At 32.7% G+C, this 26,279-nt stretch overlaps 3 protein-coding genes across 3 annotated transcripts; 1 reads left to right on the forward strand and 2 right to left on the reverse strand.

Annotated features, from left to right (window-relative positions):
• Positions 1–1,811: 1,811 nt before the first annotated feature.
• Positions 1,812–2,736, forward strand: LOC100854678 (uncharacterized protein At4g22160). The gene is made up of 2 exons (XM_003634806.4): positions 1,812–2,451; positions 2,545–2,736. The coding sequence occupies exons 1-2, from the start codon at positions 2,009–2,011 to the stop codon at positions 2,591–2,593; spliced, it is 492 nt and encodes a 163-aa protein (XP_003634854.1). The 5' UTR covers positions 1,812–2,008; the 3' UTR covers positions 2,594–2,736.
• LOC100255588 (uncharacterized) lies at positions 2,613–12,471 on the reverse strand. Its single transcript, XM_002267306.5, has 14 exons — positions 12,223–12,471; positions 10,386–10,522; positions 9,891–10,073; positions 8,659–8,789; positions 8,344–8,488; positions 7,934–8,205; positions 6,668–6,792; positions 5,523–5,566; positions 4,471–4,602; positions 4,202–4,279; positions 3,552–3,634; positions 3,352–3,474; positions 3,098–3,158; positions 2,613–3,013 (listed from the first exon to the last, which is right to left on the reverse strand). Exons 1-14 carry the CDS (start codon positions 12,329–12,331, stop codon positions 2,846–2,848), a joined length of 1,791 nt encoding a protein of 596 aa, XP_002267342.3. The 5' UTR covers positions 12,332–12,471; the 3' UTR covers positions 2,613–2,845.
• Positions 12,472–18,639: 6,168 nt separating this feature from the next.
• Positions 18,640–20,409, reverse strand: LOC100251709 (uncharacterized). Its single transcript, XM_002270008.5, has one exon. The coding sequence runs from the start codon at positions 19,854–19,856 to the stop codon at positions 18,834–18,836; it is 1,023 nt and encodes a 340-aa protein (XP_002270044.1). The 5' UTR covers positions 19,857–20,409; the 3' UTR covers positions 18,640–18,833.
• Between the last annotated feature and the right edge of the window lie 5,870 nt (positions 20,410–26,279).

Consider the following 26,279-nt stretch of genomic DNA (forward strand, 5'->3'; position numbering starts at 1 on the left):
AAGGAATCATCATCCATGTTCTAACTTCTAACCAATCATCATCATCCACATCTAACCCGTCGTTCTTTTGATCTAATCATCATCCACATCTGTTGCTCTCTTCATCTAATCATGGGATAATTTAAATTATTCTACAAATAGAAAATTAAATAGGCTTTACAAACCATATGGGTCACTCTATTTCATAATCATTTGATTGTTACACCTCACAAAAAACCCAAGCTTCTCGGCTTTTCTTTTTAGCATCTTCACTAAGTTGGGAAAAAAAATTCTTAGAAAGGGAAAGTGGTAAATGTATCGAGGAATTTACAAATGATTTTGGTAATGTTTCTATATTAAACATGTATTAAAATAAAAATAAAAATTGAATTTATATTAAAGGTATATTTAACAAAATACTTTTTATGTAAGTATAATTATTATTATTATTATTATTTTAAATGTAGTTACATTCCACGATGGAAATCATCTTAAATGTCTTTTATATAGATTTTGAGGTAGGAAATTGTTTTTTTAAAAGATAATTTCAGTATTTTTTTAAAAAGAAAAAAATATATTTCTATGATAATTTCATACAAAATCAATTTGCACCAAAATTGTTTTTTGGAATAATAATTTTCATAGAAAAAGTTATTTTCTGTATGTATGTATATATATATAAATTAAAAAAAAAAAAACAAAGGGTTTATATTGAAACTTGTTTTTTAACCTATATAAAACACTATATGGAATGTGTCTTTTGTAATTTTCTATGTGAAAAACCATATGGAAGGTGTTTTTTAATTACATTTCATGTGGAAAAAAGTTCTTTCAGAATATTATAAATTCAAAATTTTATTTTAAAGTATGATTAATTTGAAAATTATGCAAATTATATCTTAAATAAACAACTTCCCTCCCTTTCAAAGGTGCCTAGAGGAAATGCTAAACGCATCTTGGTGAATTTTAATCTCAATAAGAATACTAGTTTTTACTGTTCATATGTTATAATATGAATATACCACATAAATTTGTTATGTATATAATGAGATTCCATAGATATGGAGTCAATTCCAATAGATTTATTAGAGGGTCTCATTGGCATGCATCTAGTAGGAATTCCCCAATTATAAGTTGGGCACTTTAATCATTCAACCATGAATGTACAATGGGGATCCTCATGCATGGTGAATAACCAAAATCCAATTGAAATGAAATCTTTATGATAAATCAATGTAATTTAGAAATAATCAATAAAGCATCAACCTAGGTGGATTTGCCATCGGTAGAAGGACAGGAGACGGTTATCGTAGGGCACATTACGACTTATAAGTAATATGGATCGGCGAACTTAATAGCATATAATATCTGTAATATATTGAAGAGGTAACTTTCAATGCAACCAAAATTACCTCTAAAACTTTTCTTAAATATTTTTTTTTTTCAATTTGCTGATGTCAAAGAAAACCTAAGCAACTAAAACTCATAATTTGTCTCTTCAAAAGCAAGTAATATTTTCAATTTTTTTTTTCAAATTACCTTTCAATTTGAAATTTTTATTTATTTTTATAATACTCATGATTTATCTCTTGAAAAGCAGCTAATTTTGTTTTTTTTTTAAAAAAAATACAAATCTTAAAAACCAAGGGTAGATTAGTACGTAATTAAATATTTTTTAACATACGAAAAATATCTTTACTTTTAATAGAAATATTTTGAAATATAATTCCTAGATTTTATCACAAAAATGGTAACTTCTTAAAGTCAATAAGTAATAATTAATAATTGAATTTGGGTTTGACTACAACCTCGAATTTAATGATACTTTTTCAATATTTTTAGATTTCATTTAATTTCATTAATTGGACCTTTTTAACCAACTAAATCTCACAATACGCCGGAACCATAATAATTTATTGGATTAAAGACAGTGGAGAGTGAGTCACCGGAAGTCCCACAGTAAACTTCCCTATGGCGTAAAGCCATATACCAGAAGCTCCGACCCTACCACTCCACTCTCCACCCACTAATGGACGGTCCAATCCAACCCAACCGAGGCTCAGGCACCGGCGACAAGCGTCTAAAGTACGCCTTTGACGCCGGCTTCTTATCCGGCGCCCACCCTCCCGACACGCCCGTCACCGTCGACAGTGACAACAGAGACTCCACAATTCCCCTCGGTTCCACTTCGGAGAGCTGCGACTCCGCCGACGAATCGAAGCGGCTGGCGGATCTAGCCGCGAGCTTCCGAGTTTTCTCGGAGTCGCTGGCGAGGATGGAGCTGGCGGAGATGGAGATGCTCAAGGCGAGGGAGGCGTTCCGGCTCGAAGCGGAAAAGCGGCGGCTGGAATCCGAGGCGGAGATGACTCAGATGCTGTTGCAGACTCAGCTGCAGATCGCATCGCTCGTCTCGCGGAGTCCGAGCCGGAAACGAAAGCGTGGAGAAGAAGATGATCCATCGATCTCCGAAAGGTAAGCTCCCGAATGCCGCTCTGTCTAGAAAGTGGTTGAGCCCGTAACTCGGCCGAGTCACTAACTATTTTTCATTCGCTGAGTCAAATGCAGGGAAGGAGGTCTGCTCCTGAGTTTACTGCAGTGCAACTTGCTCCTCTGATCTCTTGAGGTTCGAAACATTTAAGTTCAAACTATGAAATGTACCTATATTTTGAACACTTAGCCTACAATGGCAGTCCAATTATTATCAGATATGATCTCAAACACATTTCAACTAACTTCTCAATATCAATTTCTTTTTCAGTCGCTTGTATGAATTTATCTATAGATCAATGGAAAACCAAACCTATCATGTTTGGTTGTTATTATATGAATCCAACTACACACCCACCTGGCCTCTGATGTACCATATTCAGCTGAAGGCTAACTGGGGCTGCGTCTGATTACGGTTAGATTTTTCGGTTTTCTGGTCTGCAATGCTGAGTAGAGTATTCGCCCGGGTTTTAGCACTTTCAATATACACTTGGATGGGGGGTAGAATCACTTGGTCTCCATCCTTTGGGGCTTGGCCTCGAATCACCTATTGGATTGATCAACTAGGGTTTATTACCAATACTACGGCATGAAGAAAGCAAAGATCAAAGAGATAGCCATTACTCATTACCTTCGATGCCCAATGCCGCTCTGCTTGTTGACAGATGTCCCTGATATCCCTTCCAGACATGCTGGATACAATACATGACGATAGTAGGGTAAGAAATTCGCCCATCCCAATTAAAGTAATAGTCTAGCATAATAAATTTGCATATGAGAAAAAAATGATGGGTTAGGAATAGAACGGTGAATTCTATTCATTCAAGCAGTTCCGGTTTTTGAGTAAGGGATTTAGGTGGCCTCATCTATTGTTGTGGAACTTACCCTTCTGTTGCTGTGGCAAATTCAACTAATTCGGACTCTGTCAGATGCTTTGCAAACTGAGCTGCTATTTTCTGACGATCATGGTTGTCAGGTAGGCCAAAGGTGATCATCGAATCAAACCGACTGAATGAAGACACATCAAACATGTTAGAGAACACCCCACCAGCATACAATTCTCGTAAACATGTTCATCTATATACCTCATCAGAGCAGGATCAAGGTCTTGCTTTCTATTTGTTGCTGCAATTACCACCACTTTTTTATCCTGCTCAAATCCATCAATCTACACAAAAAAAAAACGAGTTTTATTTAAGGCGCTACAATAGCTAGATCAACCTTAAAAAAGAAATTAATCCCTAATTTTACATGAGAGTTGGGTACACAAGGAAATGCATAGCTACAAAAACTGGATGAATGGTCTGCAAAAACTTGGCAGAATATGGCTACAAAAAATCCCAGTTCTCTTTGTACCGCTGAGAGCTTGGAATTGTGCACAACAGGTGCTCACAGGCAAGGAAATCTAAGATGCAGTCTCCAGCATTTGAGGTAAATAACTGGGAACAACCAGCCAACATGTGTACATCTGTTTTGTGTAAAGGTCTACTGAATGCTTTCCAGTACAAATTGGAAATCAAACATAAAGGATATTTCGATGACAGGGGGTAGTACTAGACAAATACATATTGAACCGTAATAACACTTTTCCTATGGAGTTTCAAATAATTATTTGAAAGCCCCTAAGGCCTGGCTCAAGTGGTAACCGGGTTAGGATGGCCATGAAAAGGTTCAGGTCCCATTCCATGAGCCTAAAAAAGTGCTCATAAAAACTGTATATATAAGTACAATTCACCTGTCGCAATATCACTGATAAAATTCTTCGGGTAGCCTCATGCATTTCTCGACTACGAGAAACAGCAAAAGAATCAACCTGTAGAAGTTTTAAGCGGAAGTCAAGATTACTGAGAAAGTTCAATTGATGCGACTGCATGTAGAATGTAAGACTAGCGCTTGCACTATTATGAAAAATCTTTCAGAAAAGAAATGGCTTAAAGGTAAATAGATGTTTCTTCAATAAATTTTGGAAAACACCCCTGGGAAGGAATTAGTTGCATCAATTACCTCATCTAGAAAAACAATGGCACCTTCTGGGAACTCATTGGCATGCACAAACACTTTCCCTAGCAAGCGCTCACTTTCACCGTAGTACTTTGACATAATAGATTCCAGTGGCAGGTAAACCAATGGCACACCCTGCCATGAAATAGCACATATTAAGTATTTCAGTCAACCACACATGCTAATAATCTTATAGAGATGCAGAAAATACACAAACAAAGAAATTATTTTATTTGGAAGCTAAAGATTTTAAGGGAGCACGATACTTTTTTCTGCATAAATCCACACATCAACAAATACAGCAAGCATTCCCACAATGCAATGTTAGCCTTATTTGCAGTTGCAGAACAAAAGCACAGATGCTGCTTGCTGCATATTCAGGGGACTCATTGCAGGTTCAACAATAGCATGCATTGTTCGTGTTCCCTTTTTTTTTCCTTGTTTTTCCTTTTTTAAAGGCAAGTGTCAGTAGTGATGTCTTCTTCAGATTATGAAAATGCACCAAAAATATATGACCAGGCAGGAATATGTAAATAGGACCCAAAAGGTAACCACTAAGATCGTTGAAAAGGTTCCCAAGGCAAAACCCCAGCAGAGGAACAAAATATCTCAGATAAGGGCATGTAAAAAGCAGTTCCCAGAGGGAGATCATAGCATCTGGCAATTGTATGCCTGTAAAAAAAGAAAGGCATCTGGCCATTGCATAAAAATCCCAAATTTACCAAGCTAATCAATCAATGATGCTACCATCAAGTTGAAGATTTTTCTAACTAGTAACTTAGGACAACAGTTATATAAAATTAATAGATCAAAAACTATATTCAGTCAAATGATAAGAATTTGAACAAAGAAAATTACAAAACCTTCAGACCCAAGCAAGAATTTAAATTTTCAATCCTATTTCCATAACAAGGTTCATCATAAAATAGCAGTCAAACATAGAAAGTGTATATACGTGGCATTTGATAAAGATAAAAAAAAAAAAAATATAAAGGTTCAGTATGAAACAAATAAAACAACTAATGAGGTTGTCATTTAAGTGCACGGTAGCTTACTGCTTGATTAGCAATTACACGAGCACAAGACGTCTTCCCTGTACCTGAAGGCAAACATATACTATGAGTAAGCTTATGCAACCTCTCAGACAAACTGAACTCCGGGCCAAAAACTAGAAGCATTGACTCCATTTTCACTCCAGTTGAATTCCAAATGCATGAAAGACAGTTCCAAAACAACAGTATGCAATGCTTACAGAATCATATGATCAACATCATTGCATCATGTTAAGCCTCACCATACAAAAACCAACAAAAGTCTGAATTACCTTGAGGTTTTTATGCAGAATGAAAGGCAAGCTACAGTTTGCAGTTAAAGTTTGCCCTTGTTGCTTTTATTCAAGTTCCATAGTTCCCAATACTAATATGAAGGGCAAACAAACAATTATCTTCACTAATAATAATATTAAGCAATGAACATTCTGATATGGATATATTATAATAGTGAGAATAATTTACCAAAAAGTCAAGCAACAAAAACAATCAGTTTAGTGTAACAGGAACACATGAAAGGCAAGGCCATTCAAAAAACCAAATAATACAGAAGCACTAAATTATATCCTTCCTCCTAACTGAATCTTGTGCATGAGGCTGGGTTCTTCTTCAATCCAAAGATTGCTAGACTGAGGCCAGAACTAAGCCAATTTGTCAATCCCTTGTTTTAAGTGTGTACCAGCCATGGGTTACGTCCTGTCATCATCTTCTGCTTGGTGGTTGCAGAAATCTAACCTCAAGACAAAGTGGTTCTTACTATATTCAAATTCAATAGTTAAATGGTTCCTCGTAATATAATTGTTCATCAAATAGCAAACATGCCAAGATGATGTCTTGAAATTTCATGAACTAAATAAAATTATAATAAAAAATCTTGAATGTTTTTGGCATAAATTATGTGCTGCCAGAGTCTTGAATTAGATTCAAGAAAGGATGCCAAGCATGCTATTACTTACAAGAAAAAACAAGAATTGAAGTCAAGAATCAACAAGTAAATTTCCCAACAATATGGAGCAAGAACATAAAACTTCCAATCCCCCTCAATAGAATAATGAACAAACAATACATCAAATGCATTCTTTGAATTTTCAAACTGTATTGATCCCAAAAATAAATAAATCAACAAATCCATTCAGGAATACAAGGCAAACCTGGAGGGCCTTCAAACAGAACAGCTCGAGGTCTGTTTGACTCAAACTTCTGCCGGGTCCCACGAGCAACATCATCATATACATCAGGACTATGCAGAGCAAACACTATCTCATCTTCTATTTGTCTACAGAATTAACAGCAAAAGACAAGTGTACATTAGCTTTTTCCTGTAGAAATGCAGGCATGTATGCAAACTGAACATGCACATTCATATACGCATAAACAGAAGAAAATGTCAAGAAGTCAAACTTATTTAAGTAAAGAATTTCAAAAAGTCACAAAATACTTATAAATATAGGCTCCCCAAAAGTAACTAGTTTAACCTTAAACACACACACACACAGCTATTAGAAGTATAAAAACTTTGTTGGCTAAATCCAACTCTTCAAATGTAAACATGTTTCAATAACTTATTAGAAATAACCCGTCATTTCCACTTGTAAAGTGCAAAAACCATCAAATATGAATCAAAAGCTATTACTAAGGTCCAAAAGTTTCCATCCAAATCTAATTATAAGAAGTATTGATAGAAATGTAAGTACACTTTTAATTGTTTCCTATATGTTCAAAACAAAAGTACCCAAGGAGTCCGATAAAACAAAATCCCTCAAAAATAAACAATAAAAAGTGCTTAGAAGCCTCATGCAGTAAATTTGAGGAGAAAAGCAAAATGGCCAATATACTAAAATTCTGTAAGATGTTAATATAGAAAAAAGTGCCATGCATCCTTGTGCTGTGAATCTGATGTCAAAAGAAAAGAGGGAAAACACTGTAGATCTACCTGAAGTTAAAAACACTATATTTCTTACCAATCACTAGAATATGATTTATAAATACTGTTAACAATGTGTATCATACAAATAAAGTAATTACTTAATTATTCATAAATTGAATTAAAAACAACCTGGATATTATTTTCTCATGCTGAATCATTAGAGACATTGTATAGCATGTTTTTTCCCTTCCCTTTTTTCCATTTTTTTTTATATATTTTCTATATTCCACATAGTTGTCAATTACATCCCTTGTCACATATATTTGTCAATTATTTCAACATGCAGCCATGGACATCCCATGTTCAGTTTTATTCTTAAAAGGAAAAAGTGAGGGAACCAAAATTTGCATCATTGTTTGCTCTCTGCCTTCTCCAGACATTAGAATCAAAGCCACCTTATGATGATGGAATTTTAGGCTTGTATTTCATAGAACTTGGAAGATAACCAAAACATAACAATGAAATGCTATTAATCTCGGATTTTACATACCGTTTTTGTTGGTCATATCCAGCAATATTGTCCCACAACACCTCATTCTTAGAGAGACCCCCTTGGGGTTCATCAGCTCCAAAAACTCTCACTCCCATGGCCTCAAGACTAGCAATTGATTTTTGTGCAGAATGCATCTGAGGAGCATCTCCTCTTGGTCTTCTTTCCAATGTTTTGCTTTGTTCCACTCTTCCACCAGCAAATTGTAACACAGAAACCAAGGCATCAAGCTCCTCAGGACTGAAGCTTCCTTGCTTTATGAACTCAATTTCCTGTAATTATTTAATCTAATTGATATTAAAACTAATGGTTGACAAATTTGTTAATGCAAGCAATAAGTAACACAACCAAATGAATAATAAAGGCTCAAAGAAAAATCATGTCATAGGCAGCAAGAAGTGGAAAATAACCGCTTTGTCAGCACTGATGAGCGACTGAAATATGAGAATGCAGAGATCTCCCTCATTTGCATTTGTATACTGTGAATGCACCTGTTCTGCTCCAGTTTTATTTTGTTTTCCCAGACGACTAAGCATTAGTTGCCAAGCAATTCCACTGAAATAGCATAAAAGAGACCATAAATAGTTAGTCATGGGCAGAGTTATCAAGAAATACAAGTACAACAAGCTGTGTCTATCACCACCAAGGAGAGACATAGATTGAAAATCAAACCGAGTACAGAAGTGGGAATGGACGAAAATTAAAAATTAATGCTTCAGTCTAACCTGTCCCAAGCTCGCATTATCATGTCGGAACCACCACTACGCTCTTCAACTTTCATTCCAAGCTGTGCAACAAGTTTTGCAATCAAGCATGGAACTTCACATGTAGGAGGAATTTGGAACTTGATCGTGACCTATAACATAGCATCTGGTCCTATTAGAAGTAGTTTGGAAACATTAAAATAAATACTGGCTACTGATGGAAAAGAACATACAAACTTGTCTCTTCAAAAAAAAAAACCAGTAGTGCGTACTCATACATAACATATATTGAGAAAATGCATCCTAATAATCATAAGAGTGACTGAAAGACAAAATGCCTTAAAAGAAACCAAGGAAAATACAAAGATATCAGGTTATTTTCAATAACCATAATGGTGATGATCAAAATCACTTGCTTTACAATGATGATGATCGACTTCACTGGCTTATCAGCAACATAGGAAAAGAATTAAGAATACTGTACAATTAATTTTGAAATCAATGAGAGACATCTATGCTTCTTGAAAAGAAGGCCTTCAAAGAAAAGCATACTTAGGTCCCATCAAACCTACAATCTCTTGACTGAGATCCCATCCCACACCAGCTGACCTAATGGAGCAATTGCATTGCTAATGAGTACATAAATAAGCTCCAAGGAGCCATGCCAGTGGCAGTTGTGTCTTTAGCACAAGGTTCCTACATGCCATCCAGGCATCATGGATCACCAAAAAGTGTACTCTGGAATGAAGTAATGAAGCAAGTGAATGCTAGTTGTTATCTTTACAGGTGAAATATTCATGTATCAACTTGAATTAAACAAATGTCCATGTTCAGTGACCATTGCATGGGGTAATCATGAGCATTTAGATTACTTGTCCATTATCTAGCAAGCAGATGAATCTGTTATAATTATAGGGATGTCAGACTAAAAATACTCGAGCAGGACAAATAACTAGAAAAGATATTGATTGTTATATATTGTGGCTCAACACTAGACTTGGAAAAAGATACCTACATGAAAAATAAATGAAACCTTCATAATAATGCAGAAAATATTAAATACCATTCATGGCCATTTACAGTCACAATCCATAATCATTTTGAAGGTTTTCGGCCAATAGCGTTATTTTACATTAAGCCTATATTCATCATTAGTGACATTCAGTTTTACCAAGGACAGAGCAGAAGTCACCAACAAATCTATATATCAAGCATAATCTCAATACCATTCTAGAAGAATTCATGGTAATAACCTTTTGGCCCTTAAGAGCAACGGTAAAACGTGGATAAGAACCGTATTTCATTCCTTTAGTTCTAATTAACTCTTCTAATCGATCTCGTAATTTTCTGGCATTTTCCTCCAAATTTGTGTAACTTGGAGGAGATTCAGATGGCGAAGGACTTGATTGAGAGGGCAAAGGAGTTTTATCAGCACCCTGCAGAAATATAAATCCACAATATATAATCAATTCAAAAAATGCAACTGTAATAGAGTAAGTGCTTGCAAAATTTTACAATGGGACATAACTTTTTCATCTACATGAAACAGAAAATGTTTCACATTTGATGTTTTATAGTGAAAAAAATATATTGTGAAATATGTATGAACACATACAAGCTAAGAGAGAAACAGATTGAAAGCCAGAGGGAGGATAACAAATTGAAGATAAAAAAGAACAAGAATATAAAAATTGCCTTCGCACCCAAATATAACACAATTAAACCTCCACAAAAATAATAACACAAACCGGGTCACTCTCTGCATGAGCAATTTCAAGCAATCCAAACCCAAACAAACCAACTAGGACTGATGGAACTATAGAAACCGATACAGGAGGCAGCTGGGCTTCAGATATTCTGGGATTAATCTGTTGTTCAAAAGGCCCTGCATAGAAGTATCAATTTACATGGAACAAAATATAGTCAGTATATCACTGTCAGACCCATATAGTTGGATAAGAAAATGGTGAGTTTTTTTTTTTTAGGCAAAAGCAATTGTATTAAGAGCACCTAAAGAAGGGCACCCAAAAGTATACAAGATGTATACAAGGCACCTAGGGCAAAAAGAGGAGGAATACACAAAAAACAACATCCTCACCTTATTTGCAACCCAAGCAATAATAAAATCAAATAAAGACAACAAGCTAAAACCTATGTGCACCCTTACCCAATCCAAAAACATGTACATAAAGGACCATAAAATAGATTGGTCCACCAATTTGGAATCATCAAAGGTTCTTCGATTTCTCTCATTCCATAGGGTCCAAATAAGCACAAAGGAGCTGCTATCCATGCCTTCTTCCTTTGATTCCCTACAAAAGCACCATGCTAGCTAAGAATAACATCCTTGACTGAAGAAGGCATCACCCACTAAACACCAAAAAGAGCAAAAATAAGCTGTCAAAGCATGGCTGCCTTGGGGCAGTGAAGAAGCATATGATCTGTTAATTCCTCCCCTCCTTTGCACAAGTAACACTTGCTTAGTACATACCAACTCCTCCTTTTTAGCTAATCCAAAGTTAGAATTCTTCCCCAAACAGCTTCCCAAGCAAAAAGGCTAACCCTTTTTGGGACCCAAGGGTTCCACACAATGCCTGAAAGGAACACACTAGTTTTGCAAATTGCCTGGGAAGAGTAAAAGGATTTAACTACTTTTAATCACAGTGAGTTTTCCCACTTTTGAGAGGTATTGCCACTTCCACATAGCAAGCCTTCTTCGAAATCTCTCCTCGACCACATCCCACACCCTGGTTGATTTATATGGAATTCCCAAAGGTAGACCCAAGTAGGTCAGTAGGAGGTTTCCCCACCCTGCAGCTCAAAACAGAAGCTAATTCCTCCACATTAGCAACCCTCCCAACTAGCATCAGCTCACTTTACTCCAAATTGATTTTTAACTCAAATATCATCTCAAACCACATGAAGGTCTAGCTCAAGAACATCATTTGTTAAACTGGACTCTCATCTAATATGCTAAAGGCGGTCATTTGGTGTTTTGCTCAAATGAGGCGACACATATGCCTCAACTTAGACAAACAAATAATAAAAAAATTGCCCCAAAAAAAAAAACCCATAAAGTCACAAGAAAATTCAATAATAAAAAAGGCATAAACTTCATAATGATAAAATTAATTATTTGCCATTGTTAATAGTTTCTAATTTAATTCATTTTTCTCTCTTCCAAAATTCAGCTTTCTCTCATGGTTTCATCAAATAATTTTCAATATTATTGTCACTATCACCCGTGATTAATTGTATCTAATTGTTATATTATTCTCTCTATCAATGTTAATATCCACTCATTCTTCTTCTTTGTCCACCAATTGTAGTGGTATTTTTTCATATCCATCAGTAACAAGATAATGATTATAGATGAGATTAGTCAATAGGACAGTCAACAATTGCCCTGCTCTTTCTTCTCAATCTTTCTTTTTCCCTTACATTTAAAAGGTTAATTGGAAGTTAACTATGTCTTTATTTCATAAAAGGTTGAACTAAGTCGGCATCTAACACGAAACTCATGAAATCTATAGCAAAAGCCCACAAAAGTAAGAATCAAAGCCAGAAGAGAAAAGAGAAGCTCACTGTGACAGAAGCGTGGAGGAAAACGCAGCGGCGGAGGGGTTAGGGTTTTAGGAGAAACAATCGGGCGCCATGACTGAGCAGCCTTCAGGAGTCTCCACACTGAAGCCATGAAGTTGATCACTCACTCGAGTCGGAAGTCACTGAGACTACTGTATGCGAAATTCAATGGCACCCAACGATCTCCTCCGCTATTATTCTACGTTAGGGTCGGAAATTAGGGTCGGGTTGACAGTTAACTCTGAAACCGTGTGAAATGAGGACTTGGGCCCAAAAATCCGTGTGAGTTGATGGGCCGGTATGGGCTATCCCGGGCCACAATATGCTTAAATGGCCTTGTTGAGGCCCAATAGCTTCTATGTGCTCAACCCCAAGAGGACTCAATTTATTTTTCCAAGCTGATGGTGAGCTTGGATAAGGTTTGGGCTAAGTAGAGTGCGTGGTTCAATTGGGGTTGAGTTGAATTAAAATTTCTCTTAATGATTTCTTTAACTTTATTTTATACGTATTTATATGAAATTTAAATAGTAAATGTAAAAATCAGTTTAGGATAAAATAAAATAAAAAATTATCTATTTTCTAGAAAAATGAATAATATATAGGGATATATTTTCATTTTTTTCTTTAAAATTATTGAAAAACATTTAAAATAAATATTATTATATATCAAATATAAATTACAATTATTACAAATATTAAATTGGATTTAAGGTTTGCTCTATTATTATTATTATTATTATTATTATTATTATATACCTATAAATCAATTATTTGTGAGATTTAATTGGACTTGAATGTTTATGAAAGTTTATTATTAATTATAATTAAAAATGAGTCACATCAAATATAACATCAAACCATGATTCAACTCTTCAACCACCTCCCATACGCATTAATTTTTAGTACTTATCAATATTAGTGACTTGAAAGGTTTTTTAAACTTCTAGTTTGAAGTTTACGTTGAAATTGAAATCGTAATTAATATTTTTATGATTTTCATATTAAACTCTTTTTCAAATCATCTGTTATTTAAAAGAAAATTAATTGAAGAGACATAAAAACTCTTATCGAGCTTTAAAAAAAAAATTTACCTTTGCAAAATTGAATCCAAGATTCCAAACAAGGCATAGCAATGTTTTTAATTTTTTTTATAATTTTAATACATTAAAATAATTTAACTTTTTTTTTTCGTTATAAAGGATAATGAGAATAATAGAAAAATTGATGGCATGAAATGACTAGTGATAGATGATAGATGCCCATGACCCACCAAGAATGTTGGATTGCAGCAAAGTCTAGATTAGAACAAATGGAGTGATCAAACCCTCAAACAAAATAGAAAGTTGAATGACAACAACAACAATAATAGGGAGCTCCATACGTTCATAGTCATGCTCATACCTCTCAAAGATTAGGTGACGGGCCATAGGGTTTGCCTTATCAAGACAAGGGCCAAATTGAGAAATTTGATGGATGTTTGATTGAAAGGAAAATTCAATGCATATAAAGTTTTAATGTCAATCATTGGATTTTAATATATACTAAGATTCGATATATTTCATAGTTTGATTATATTATTCATATCTTTAGTCTCATTCTCCATGTTTTGATCATATTTGTTGTATTTTTTTATTATGTTATTAATATATATATATATTAGTCGTAGTCTTATAGTATATAAGAAAAATGCTATAGTACTATTGTGGTACCTACAAAGCAAGAAATCCGAATCATTCAGTGTGTGGTGAGATCTACACCGTTGAACGATAATACAAATGAATAACATTGAAAATGTTATTTGAAAATGTGACATCATCTTGATAGTGTCTTTTTAGTAAACATTGAAAAAAAATATATATTTTTTAATACTGTAGTTGAACCCTTTTATACAAATGCAATGAATATTAGATAATGATATTCAATATAATATCAAAAATGTTATTTGATATTAAAAAATTAACTCTACTTTAGATGAGAAATTAATTTGTATTAAGAAAATTTTAATTTTAATTTGAATTTTCAATTACAATTGCTTTAGTGTAGCTTAAGTTGCACTTTTATAACAAAAAAAAGAGAGTATTTTTTAGAGGTAACCAACAATACATTAATGATATATCCTAAACTAACTAAGCTAAAGTCATAACATTAATTATACTTGTACATGGCGAGTAAGATTCAAATTTATAATTATTGGATTGTAAAACCTAAATAAGTCTTGTTACACTTCATAGGGGATATAAGGGGCTTTGAGTGCCCTATTGAACTCGTAAGGATCGAGCTATTTGGTCAACTTGTAATGGTTAAAGAGAGCAACATGAATGTTAGATTAAAGTATTAATTAATTTATCCAAAAACCATATAGTAAGATCGAATATTTGATGTCATGTTAATATATTAAATTACCATAGAACTTAATATGCTAGATGACAATAGACCTATAATCTAAATTAGGTGGTATATTATTTTCAATTTAATATCATATGCTTATTTATTTGTACATTTATTTTGGCAATTTGTCAAGAACCCTAGAGTCATCCTCATGCATTCAAAAAGATAAGGTGACATAGGGACAAGAAAAAGTTGGCATAGAGAGGACTCTTCAAAAAACATACTAAAAAAATTCACTAGAAAGATGAAGAAAAGAGTTCCCCATTGGGCAGTAGTAGCATGCACAAAAACAACATCCACATACTGAGACTAAAGGAGTCAGAGTTGCCTATACAAAGTTTATTCATATCACCCTTTGTTCTGCCTTACCCATGTGGCCTTGTCTCCATATGGATCAAGCACCCCAAATTTAGCTCTTTTCTTATAGGCCCAAGTCAATTTCTCCACACCACTCTTCTCATCATGTCTCACCTCAATTGAAAACTCATGTTTTTTCCATCATGAAATTAAATTCAAAGAATTTCAAATTTGTGTGGAATCGGGAAGAAGTTTTGTATTGTGATTCTTGATATTCAAATTTGTACTAATTTGGTGTTTTCAAATTTGTTGTAGAAGTGCTAACAACCAATTCAAAGGAATATTTGTTTTATGGTAATATTTTATTCCTTTTTCCTCAAAAGAACATTATATTTTTTCAAAACAATCCTTCAATGCTTAAAGAATGTTTAGTAAAATTTAATAGTTATTACTTAATGACTTAAATTGATTTTAACTTAAGAGTGACTCTCACGAGATATGGACTAACATGGAAAAATATTTTGAGAGAATAAATTAATTAATTTCACTTAACATTTAAAATTATTTTTAATTTTAAATTACGATATTAAGTTATTTTACTGAACATACTTAATTTATAAAATGATTTAAATTAAATTTTCAAGTCATTACACTGATTTATCAAATAGTCTAATAGTGTGTAGAATGTTGAGCAATTTGTCATTGATTTTTTAATATTCCATTTAATTATAAGTAATAATAAGTAATTAAGGTCATAATCTCACATGATTAACCTTTAGAATAGTGAAACTTTTGTATAAATCTTACTACATTTTAAAAACTACTTTGAATAGTGACAATAAAGGCTTGTTTGATAATATCTTCAAAAATGGTTTTCAAAAACAATTTTTAAGAATAGTTTTAGAAAACGATTATTAATTATTTTCAAAGATGAAATTTGTTTGGAAATTCAAATAAAAAATAGGTTTATAAAATAAAAAATTCTAAAATATATTTTTTATTTTTTCAATTATTGTTTATAACACTTGACAAAAAATTGTTTTAAAATGTGAAACCTATTTTTCTTAGTTAGAAAAATAATTTCTATTCTAAATTTGTTCCTTTTAAAATCAGCCCTCCTTTGGATTTTGACATAAAAGTCCAACACATAATTTGAAAAAGTAGAAATTAGAGGATATATATCATAGTTAGGATGAAAAGGAAAGAAGGAGAAAAAGGGGTGGAACAATAATGGGGTTGATGAGGGCATGGTGAGTAGTCATATTCAATGGCCTCAACTTCTATTGCAAAGCTTGTGTAAAAATCTAAAGCCCCTCTCGTGCCAATATGATTAAAGCAAGTACCTGCCGTGCATGGCTCCCTGCACGCCATGCTCATCCCCTCTCTTCTCTTCCTTTTATTTTTCTTTTCTTTTCTCTCTACAAACTCAAAATTCCTAAGAGTAGGAGAAAAATCTTTTGTGTGTGTAAAGGAGGTTGGGGACAAAATATTAATGGTGGGCATGTAAAAATGTTGCAATCCCTCCATCATACTTTGATGAATCGGTTTGAAACGGGTGTGATGTCGAATATTATAAAATGATTAGGATTCGTTTAGTAATTATTTTTTAATTTTTTAAAAATTAAATAAATTTATAATTAAAAACAATACTTAAGAATTTAATATAATATATTTAGCAATGATTTTTGTAGATTATTTTAAGATAAAAGAGATGTTTATTTGCATATTGTTTTTAGAAATAACTAAAACACGGACAATGTTGAAACTTCTATATTTTTGTGACTATACAATATTTTGATAGAGTACCGATTGATTGCCAATAAAATTTGGTTTCTAAAAATAACTAAAATTTATTTTATAAAATTGATTTTTTTAATAAAAATGTCTTAAAGTACGTTTGATAGTATTTCTACTTGGTTATTTTTAATAAAAGTGTTTTCTATACAAATATTTTTAAGAGAATCACCTATCAAATGTTTTTTTTTAAATGTTACAAATAATTTTTCAGATTTTTAATAATATTTTTTAAATTTTGTCAACGTGATAATGATTTTCAAAAGCAATTCTCAAAAATAGTTTTTGAAAATAGTTTTTTAATTTTTGTAAAACAAAAATTTGTTTGAAAGTCTAAAATATTTTTAACCTATTTTTAATATATTTTAAAAAATAATTTTTATATCTAATATTTTATTTTTAATCATTCTATCTATTTATATAATTATTTCTTAAAATAATCATAGAAAAACAAATGAAAAAAAATTAGAAAACAACTAAAAAATGTTTTCTAAAAACACTCTATCATCAATTATTAAAAAAAAAAAAACTGTTTTTGGTTGAACATTTCTAAAAAATAGTTTCCAAATTAGTCCATAATTTTTTTTTAAATCACTTTTTAGGCTAAAAATGTTGTCAAACAAACTCTTAATTCGGCCTCTAAAGTTTAAAGTAATATTATTAATTGGGTTTTAATCCTTAATATAAGTGATAATATAAAAGGTTGGAGGAGTTGGTTGGAATTATTGGTTCGAGTCATATCTATGGGCTACGATTTTAGAAAAAGTGCTTTTTCCTTTAATATGTGAAAAATGACTTTTGGAGTTCAATTAAAACAATCTGTTTTTAAAAGAAAAATACTTCTAACCTTGAAAACGTTTTTAAAAAGGTATTCGGTACTTAAAGTTTTTAAAAAATGCTTTTTCAAAACGTTTATTCCCTCTTGAGATGACATTTACGAATGAAAATGAAATTGTTTTCAAAAGGCAAGCTCAAAAGCAGAAAAACAAAAACTAGGGGCAGAGAGAGTGAACATCACAGCAGGAAACTGCAGCAGGGCAAAGCTGAAAAGTGACAAGCCCAAAGCTTAGCACCTTAAAGACCTTTCAGAAGAGAATTTGCTTTCAAATTCCAGAGGGAAATCAATCAAAATCAGGCTTGCGTGGGGGGTCTTTTATTTTCCCAATGGAATTTGATGTCCAGGGGTTTAAGGATGTGGTGGTGTTTGGATATGGAATCAAAATCTAGATATTGGAGTTGGGTTTTGGAAGTTGGCTCCAATGTTGACGAGCCCCCTATCTTATCCGTTTAAACCCTATCAACTCCTCCCCACAAATTATTGGAACCCACCTACAAATTCACTCTTTTATTTTTTATTTTTTAGAGTTGCACTATTTTCAAAAACATTTCTAATATAAAAAATATTTTTAAAGAAATAAAAATATTACAAAATTTTAAAAACTAAAAAAATTATTAGCTTTATGAAAAAAACACTTGATAGCTATTTTTTTTTTCAAAACATACATAAAAAAAAGTACTTTTTAAAAGCAATTTGGATAAAAATCTACCAAACAATATAATTTTTTGAATAATTTTGAATTTTTGTTTTCATTAAAAAAGAATGTTTTAAATATTTTTATCGGGTAGTCACTATCCCGAGATTTGAGTCTCCATTGAAAGTGGTAAGAGTTTGATCATTTGATCATGAAAGGTTATTTCATTATAAAAAGAAAAAAAAATTATGTTTCGAATATTTAAAAAATGTTTTTATTAGATTTAAAGATGGATTAATATTTTAAATTTATGCTTTTTTTTGTGAGAAGTTCTTTAGTTTTCAATAATGAGATGGCAAATATTTTGGTTAGGAAGCTTAGAATTAGCTTAAAATTAATTAAATAATAATAATACAAAATTTCATCCAAATAATTGGAAAAACAAATAGGGGAATAAATGACAAGAAACTTAGAAATAAAAAGATACATAGCTTTCGTGGTTAATTACAGAAATGTACACATGGAGTGAAACTTGGATTTTGCTCTCACATGGCAAAAATATGAAGAAAATTCCAAAAAAAAAAAAAAGGGCAGAAAAATTAAATCTAATCTATTAGTAATAATTTGAAAAGATAAGCAATAATGAGGGGGTTTAATTAATAGTTAATACACCTTTTTGGTGAAGAGGCTGCGCAAATTAAACAGATTACTCGCGCTTCCAACGTTACCGGAGCCGCCACCGCCGTTACCCATGCTAGCGCCAGCGCCGCCGCCACGGCTGCCGATGGTGTGGCTGGTACCAATGGTGCTGTTTTCATCGCTTCGGCAACTCAAATGGTGGCGGTAGCCGATGCACATTGGGACGTTCAAATTCAAAACCCTAGCTTTGGGTATGCCGGCGGGGGGAGCGGGGGCTGGGGTTCTATTGCGGCGATTCTCGGATCCTTCTTTTTTCGATCCTTTCTCTGCATTCCGAACCAGAGGTTCGAGGCTCTTCGAAGCTGAGCCTCCGCGGCGAACCTGCCAAACGGGGCTGCTCCGACCCAAGTGGACACCGGGTCGACCTGGACTGCTGGGCCATTTCCTGGACTTGGACTCGCCCGCTGAGTTACTCCTCGAACACGGAGCGCTACTCACCTTCCGAGTTCCGGCGCCTCCCGCGGCCATCCTCGGCCGGACGGCGTTGTTACCGGCGGATCGGCTCCGGGAAAACGGCCATATATTGATGTTCAACTCAGCAGAACTCGCTCCACTCCCACTCTTCCTCTCTTTCTTCTTCTCCTTCTCCTTCTCTTTATCCTCACCGTTCTTCGCGCTTTTCTTCTCCCCTTTCTTGAAAATGTCCTTCCACCGTTTCGATGCCGTCGACGCCGGCGCCGCACTTGATATCTCAGGCCCAGGTCCAGGCTCCGGCTCCGTGTCCGGAATCGGGGGCTCTGAGTCGGGTGCTTCGGAGTTGAGTTCCTGAACCGGTTTGGAGGAGTCGGGGTTGTGGCGAAGGAGGTGGAGGGGGAGGAGAACGCCATCGACGAACAATTCGTCGGCGGAGAGGAGATTGGGTTGTGGGAAAGACGGGTTTCTGACCATCCAGAACTCGAACTCCGGGGAGTTGGAATCGCTGCTTCTTCTGCCGCTGCTGCTGGGCGAGAGGGTTTGGGGTTCAAGTTTGAATCTTGGGCTCTCCATGGAGAGAGAAGTGGCGGTGAAGCGGAGAAGGAAGAAGTGGGTGTTGCGAAATTTCTCACTTTCCTACGGAGAGAGCTCAGACTCAGAGAGTTCAGTGCAACTGACCCTACCATGCAATAAAGAATTCAAGAGAAAAAAGAAAACAAAGGGATTTAATCACCTGGGCCCAACTCACGGTCACGGAACCAAAACATCATCATCAACGGCAGAGAACCAATCTACGAAATTCTCTCCACCTGGCAAATAGGCAGGACTCAATTTCATCGATTTGGAGCCGTCGGATTGTTGATTAATGATGATGAAGAGAGAAGAGATGGTTGAGATTCTTGAGAAGCGACGTACACCTTCACTTGGAGTGGGGACTCAAAGAATGTGGCCATGTCATGTCATGGCCTCATATGTGGATGTATGATATGATGGTCATGGTGCTCACATTCATGGCGCCTCTCCATTAGTTGTAATAAGCTCGAGCGTTGACATCAACCCACAATTATTCTCAACCCATGTCGCTTCCGCACTTACTTCTCTAGCGCGTATTATACCTTTTTTTTTGGTAAATATTTTGCCCTTATTATGGTTTTTTTTTATTAAAAAAAGAAAGTTGCAAATACCATTCTCTAATTATGTTTTTTTTTCAAAAAAAAAAAATTCCCAATTTAGAAATTAAATTAAGTTAAATCAAATTCACTTCTAAATAAAAACAATCGTACTATTTAAAATTTAAACAAATAAGACATAACATTAATGTCAAATTTTCTAATAAAATTTGGATAAATTCCAAAAAAAAAATCGTAATAATAGTTAAATCCACGTAATGTTAATAAGGTATTTGGTTTTACCATTTGATTATATGATAATTATCATTTTTTAACTAAAAAAAGTAATAAAATTACGGGGAGGTTATGCCATGAGGGCGTGTACTTCACACGCTATGCCTCGATTGATTTAGCGAAGTCCACCCCTTTTGAAATACGATAAATGGACACGGTGTCAACAAGCGGATCCAGAAGCGTGTGGGACCCAGCCACCAATAAAAGCTCCAAACAAATAATGACCGTTGAATCCATACAAGTCAGACACTTCATCCCTCAGAATCGGACGGCAGAAAAGCTAATAAGCAGAGACCCACCGATTGATGATGATGATGATGGCGATAATGAGGATGATGGTGGGAGAGGCCACAAGTGGTGGTTGGAGAGTAATGTGGGAATGGTGGGGACAGGGGAATCTAACAGAGATATATGGGGATTTTTGTTAATGGGGCTTGTTTGGAGGCAAAATCATGAGTCATGTGCCGGCGATCACAGCCTCAACCCCGTTCCTGGACTCCGGTCCCACCATTTCCAAACACCCTCCAATCTCTTTTCTCCTTGGCAATTCTGAGTGCCCCTAGCTGTTTCCCCAATCTTCTCCTCTCCCAATCTCTTATCCCACACCTAATAATTATTCACAATTTTTTTTTAAATTATATATTATTATTTAGTATAAATGTAAGGAAAATAATATTTTATCTTCAAATTATTAATTTGTTTGATATGTATAAAAATAAAAAACATTTATAATTTTTTTAAAAATATAAAAAATAAATAAATGCATCCAAAGAAATCTTAAACTATGTTTGATTTATGGAAAATATTAAAAAAAATATATTAAAAAAAATACTTTTTTCCTATTTAATTTCACCATAAAAAACATAAAAATAAATATAATTAAAATTATTTAATCTTTATATAATTAAGTAAAATTAATGAAATCAATTTGAGTGAACATATAAAATAATTTATTTTTTATTTTATCTTTTCTTTATATTTTTTCTATCTATTTTCTTTCTTTTTCATTTTACCCAATCCCAAATCAAACATACTCTAAATAAATTGAGTTTAAATATTTAAAAATAGAAAGCATGGTTAGGTTGGATATTTTTTTATTTTTAAAAATCTTTAAAATAAATATTAAAATAATTTTTTATATATACATTTGTTTTATTTGAGTGGATTATATGCGGGAAATTGTGATGGGTGGCACAAGCTCTGTAAGCAGAAAGATACAAGAAAAAGGGTTGAAAGTGTGTAATAAATTATTTTTTTAAAAAAAAAAGGAAGTGGGTTTTCTAGGAATTGAATCATCACATTCACTAGAAGTTTCTATGACAATTTTCTAGAGAAACAACCAAAAACAATACACTAAAATCCAAGAGGAAATTGCAGGAGCATGTTTCTCTCATACCTCATAAGTCATATCTTTTAATTCACACCCTTCTTCTTATCTTTTCATATGATTTTTATTTTTATTTTTTTTGGCCTTCTGCTTTTAGATTAAAATATCTCTTCCCATCTTTATCTTCAAATAAAAGATATTTTAATTTCAAAGCTATTTTTCAAGTCATGGGAGCTTTGTTGAACTCCTCCCCCAATAATATGTCAATTATTTTTATAAATTTGAGAAAAAAAAATGATGCAAATCATATGATGATAAAGTTAAGAGTCCAAATGATTGATGTGCGGGTAAAATTGATTTTTTCTTACATTTTAAATATAAAAAATAAATAATATAATAGTAAGAACATGTAGTGAATTTTTAAAGAAGTAATCAATAATATTTATGGTCAATATATTTACTATTGGGCTTTCTTTTGTTTTATTTTTTGATATTTTCTATTCAATAAAAAATTTAGAAATAAATAATAAATAAATAAAAAAATTAAAAACAAACATATAAAATCCAAAAATAAATTACATTCAGTATTAAATTATAAAAATAAATAAAATAGCACTTAAGAGTGAAAAGTGATCGTATATGAATATTGCTCATAAGTAAAAATTCTTAATATTTATAAAATAAAATAAAACCAACTCTTTTAATTTATATAAACCCATTTTAAAGTCCGGAGGACAAATAAACCGACTCGATATTTACATAATCGTTTTAAACAAAAATAAAAAATAATATTCACGTACTAATTTTGAACCCACTATTTTATTAGAATAAATAATATTTTTATTTATTTATACGAAAAATTTTGTATGTGAATAATAATAATAATAATAATAATAAAAAAGTGTCACATTTTGAAGAAACATAAGGATGGGCCTATGATGTTTGACATATCATATGTAAATGTGAGTTGAGGGTTGCTTGAAACATCACCTTTTGCAGACCAAGAAAAGAAAGGAAAAGAAAAGAAAAGAGTAAGGGGGAGTGCATGTGAATGTGCATGTGGATGAACTTTCAAGATTGATGCATGCTTCGTACATGCAGCTTTTTAACATCACAATTTTCCAAAAAGCCATTTTACTTTTCCACATGCTCCCAAAATCACACTTCCATCTTATGCGCCCTCCTTCTTGGCTTTTGGGTAAAACTACACTCTCCCCATTAACTTGACTTGTTTCAAAACAAATGCTCAATAATTCATTTTTTTGAATCAAATTTTCAATTATAATATTATATTATATTGACTAAACTATACTCCTACCATCCAACACCATGATAAGTTTGTTTTTTGGGCTTTCACAAGTGATGGTGTTTCCAAAATCTAGATCGGGAATTATATTTAAGCTATCAATTTTACCTAAAAGTTTAAATATTATATAAAAAAAATATTTAGATAATTTATTATTTAAAAGAATTATTTATTTAAAATCATTTTTAAAAATTTTTTAAATAAATTTTAAAATTTTATAAGATATATTATTTATATGAAAAAAATATTTTCAACCACTAAAAAAATGTTCTACCTCCACAACAAAGAGGTAAGAGGATTCAAATTCAAGTGAGGCCAAGACTTGCACACTAAAACATTGAAAAGAATGGAGTGAGAAGCAATAAATAAGAGAGTGGAGGAAAGTTGAAAATGAGACATCCTTGACTCCATCCCCCCTCCCAAAAATTAACTCAACCCCCATAATTGGACCCCCACCCCCACAACATTAAACCTCCATTTACACCAATCCAAAAAAAAATTAAAAAATAGCACTTCTAAAAATAGTTTTTTTAAAATTCAAAGCCCCATTCCCAAAACTTAGGAAAAAATAAAAAAAAATAAAAAAGGAAAGAAAAGAAAAGAAAAGAAAAACATTAATGGGCATTGGGTAGGACACATCACCTAACCATTGGAGGCAGCTCAAAGCACTAGGTCTCTTGGGCTTGGATCTCTTGACTTTGATGCCCTTCTGTTGAGTTGCGGCAGAGAAGTAGAAGAAGTGGAAGTCTTCTGGCTTCCTCTTCCACATGATATTCCCTTCATTTCTTTCTTCTAGGTTGTTGTTTTTCTTTCTTCTGCCACCCCTGTTTTTTCCTTTGTGGGTTCCTCGTTTTTTGGCTTCTACGATGTGATGTTCACCTACCCTTTTATAATACTTTCCCACCAATCACTGCTCCTGTTTCTGAATCTTCTGCTCTGCAAGCAGCTCATGCCTGCAATTAATGGTGGTTTTTCCTTTTTTTTCTTCTTTTTTTTTTCATTATTGGCTTGATGTTGAGGGAATTGATGATTGTTGCCATGCTAAACTTTGATGATGAAATGTTTGTTTAGTGGGGATCTTAACTATTGAATGATTATGGGAAGTGGGTGTCAAACTATTAACAATCATGAATTCATTCCACAAACCTAATTTCCAAAAATATCAATTTTCTTGTATAAGTTTGATAGGATAGCAAGTGCAGTCTAGCATAAAGTATTTTTTTTTGTTTGTAAGATTTTCATCAATAATATTTTTATTAGAAATGATTTTAGGGAGAATTAGTTTGTGATGTAATATAAATCATAAAATAATAATTTGTTATATAAAAAATTATAAAAAAAGTATTTATGAAGTTGAGAAAGAGAAAATATCAATAAAAATTATATAAAACGATTTATAATTCTAAACGCAGTTCAACCCGAGACCTCCCACTAAATCAATCTCTTTATACTAATAATATTATTAAGAATAAAAAACCATATCTCATTTATATGATAAATATTTTAAACTATTTTCATTTTTTTAAAATATAAACTTTGAAACTATAAAATATTTATTGGAAAAGAAAAATAATAACAATGACATGACATATAAATCTTTTACAAAATTAAATCCAATTTATGCAATTTTTTTTTAATTTTGTGATAAAAAGGGAATATATTGAAAAAAATCCATCCCATTCCTTAAAAACAAAAGAAATCTTAAAACGCCATCTCAAAAGACACATAATATGACAATCCAATATTCCCATTGCTTGTACTTTGATGGATTTTTATAATTTGGATAATCAAGAAATCTCAGTATTCACGAGGGTCAAAATCATATTTTAAAAAAATGGACAAACCACCCATCAATTCAAACAAAAACAAAAACTCATTCTCATCCTCGAAGCTCCACACATTCCCAATCCTCTCCACCTCAACAAATAGGTTCCCCCACCCACGTGAACCTCACGTGGCAAAACAACATCAAAGTGTGGTTCAAATTCTTTTGAATTTGAACCACAAGAATTTTGGGCACAAGGCATTGTTTGGCTTAGTTTATGAGAGGTCTTTTTTTATTATTATTATTTTTTTATTTTTAAAGTTTAATAGGAATTTTATAAAAGAGTTTAATCACACTTCATAAAAAACTTATAATATTATATTATTTTTTTGAAAATTATACTTGCGCCTAAATCTATAAAATAAAAAAAAAAGATAAAGTTGATTATGAAATAAAAAAATTTCTTTTAATATCGTATACAAAATATATCATCATCAATTAGACAATATTATATATATGATTGGATTTTTTACTATCTCAATCTTGCATATTTAGAGCTCATTTGACGCGTATTTTAATTTTTTTTTAATATTGTTTGATAGTTGTTTTTTGAAAATAATTTTTAAAAACAAAATGAAATAATGAGTAATTTTTAGAGAATAGATAGAGTTGTTTTAATCAATTTTTAGAAACAAAAGTAAAATATAACCTGTTTGACTATGTTTTAAATTTTTTTTTTTAAGATAAAGAAAAAAAAACAATTTTTTAAAAACAAATTTAAAAAAACATGTTCAAACTAACCGTTACACTATCATTCAAATGATCAAGATTTTGAATTCAATTTCATATGTTTATATTTTTATTCAATGATTAAAATTTTTCTATATTAAACAATTTGGATCTGAAGTTTGGATATGAATCATATGATACTATAAGTTGGTGCCATGAATGTTTCCTGAAAAATAGAAAGGAAGAAGGGGGGAAAGCCGGAAAGGTGCGGTGGTGGGTGTGATGAGAAAAGCGATGATATGATATAATTTTTGGGATTGCATCAAAGTTTTCAATAAAGTTTTAAGCAACCATGAAAGTTGTTCATCATGTACCTAACACTTTGGACCGACGAGATGATGGCACCTTTATGACTTCTATTTCATGTCATGTGCCTCAAATAATGTTAAAGAAAAAAAATTAAATC

Source organism: Vitis vinifera, chromosome 10 (genome assembly GCF_030704535.1).
Source record: "Vitis vinifera cultivar Pinot Noir 40024 chromosome 10, ASM3070453v1".
Lineage (NCBI taxonomy): Eukaryota > Viridiplantae > Streptophyta > Magnoliopsida > Vitales > Vitaceae > Vitis > Vitis vinifera.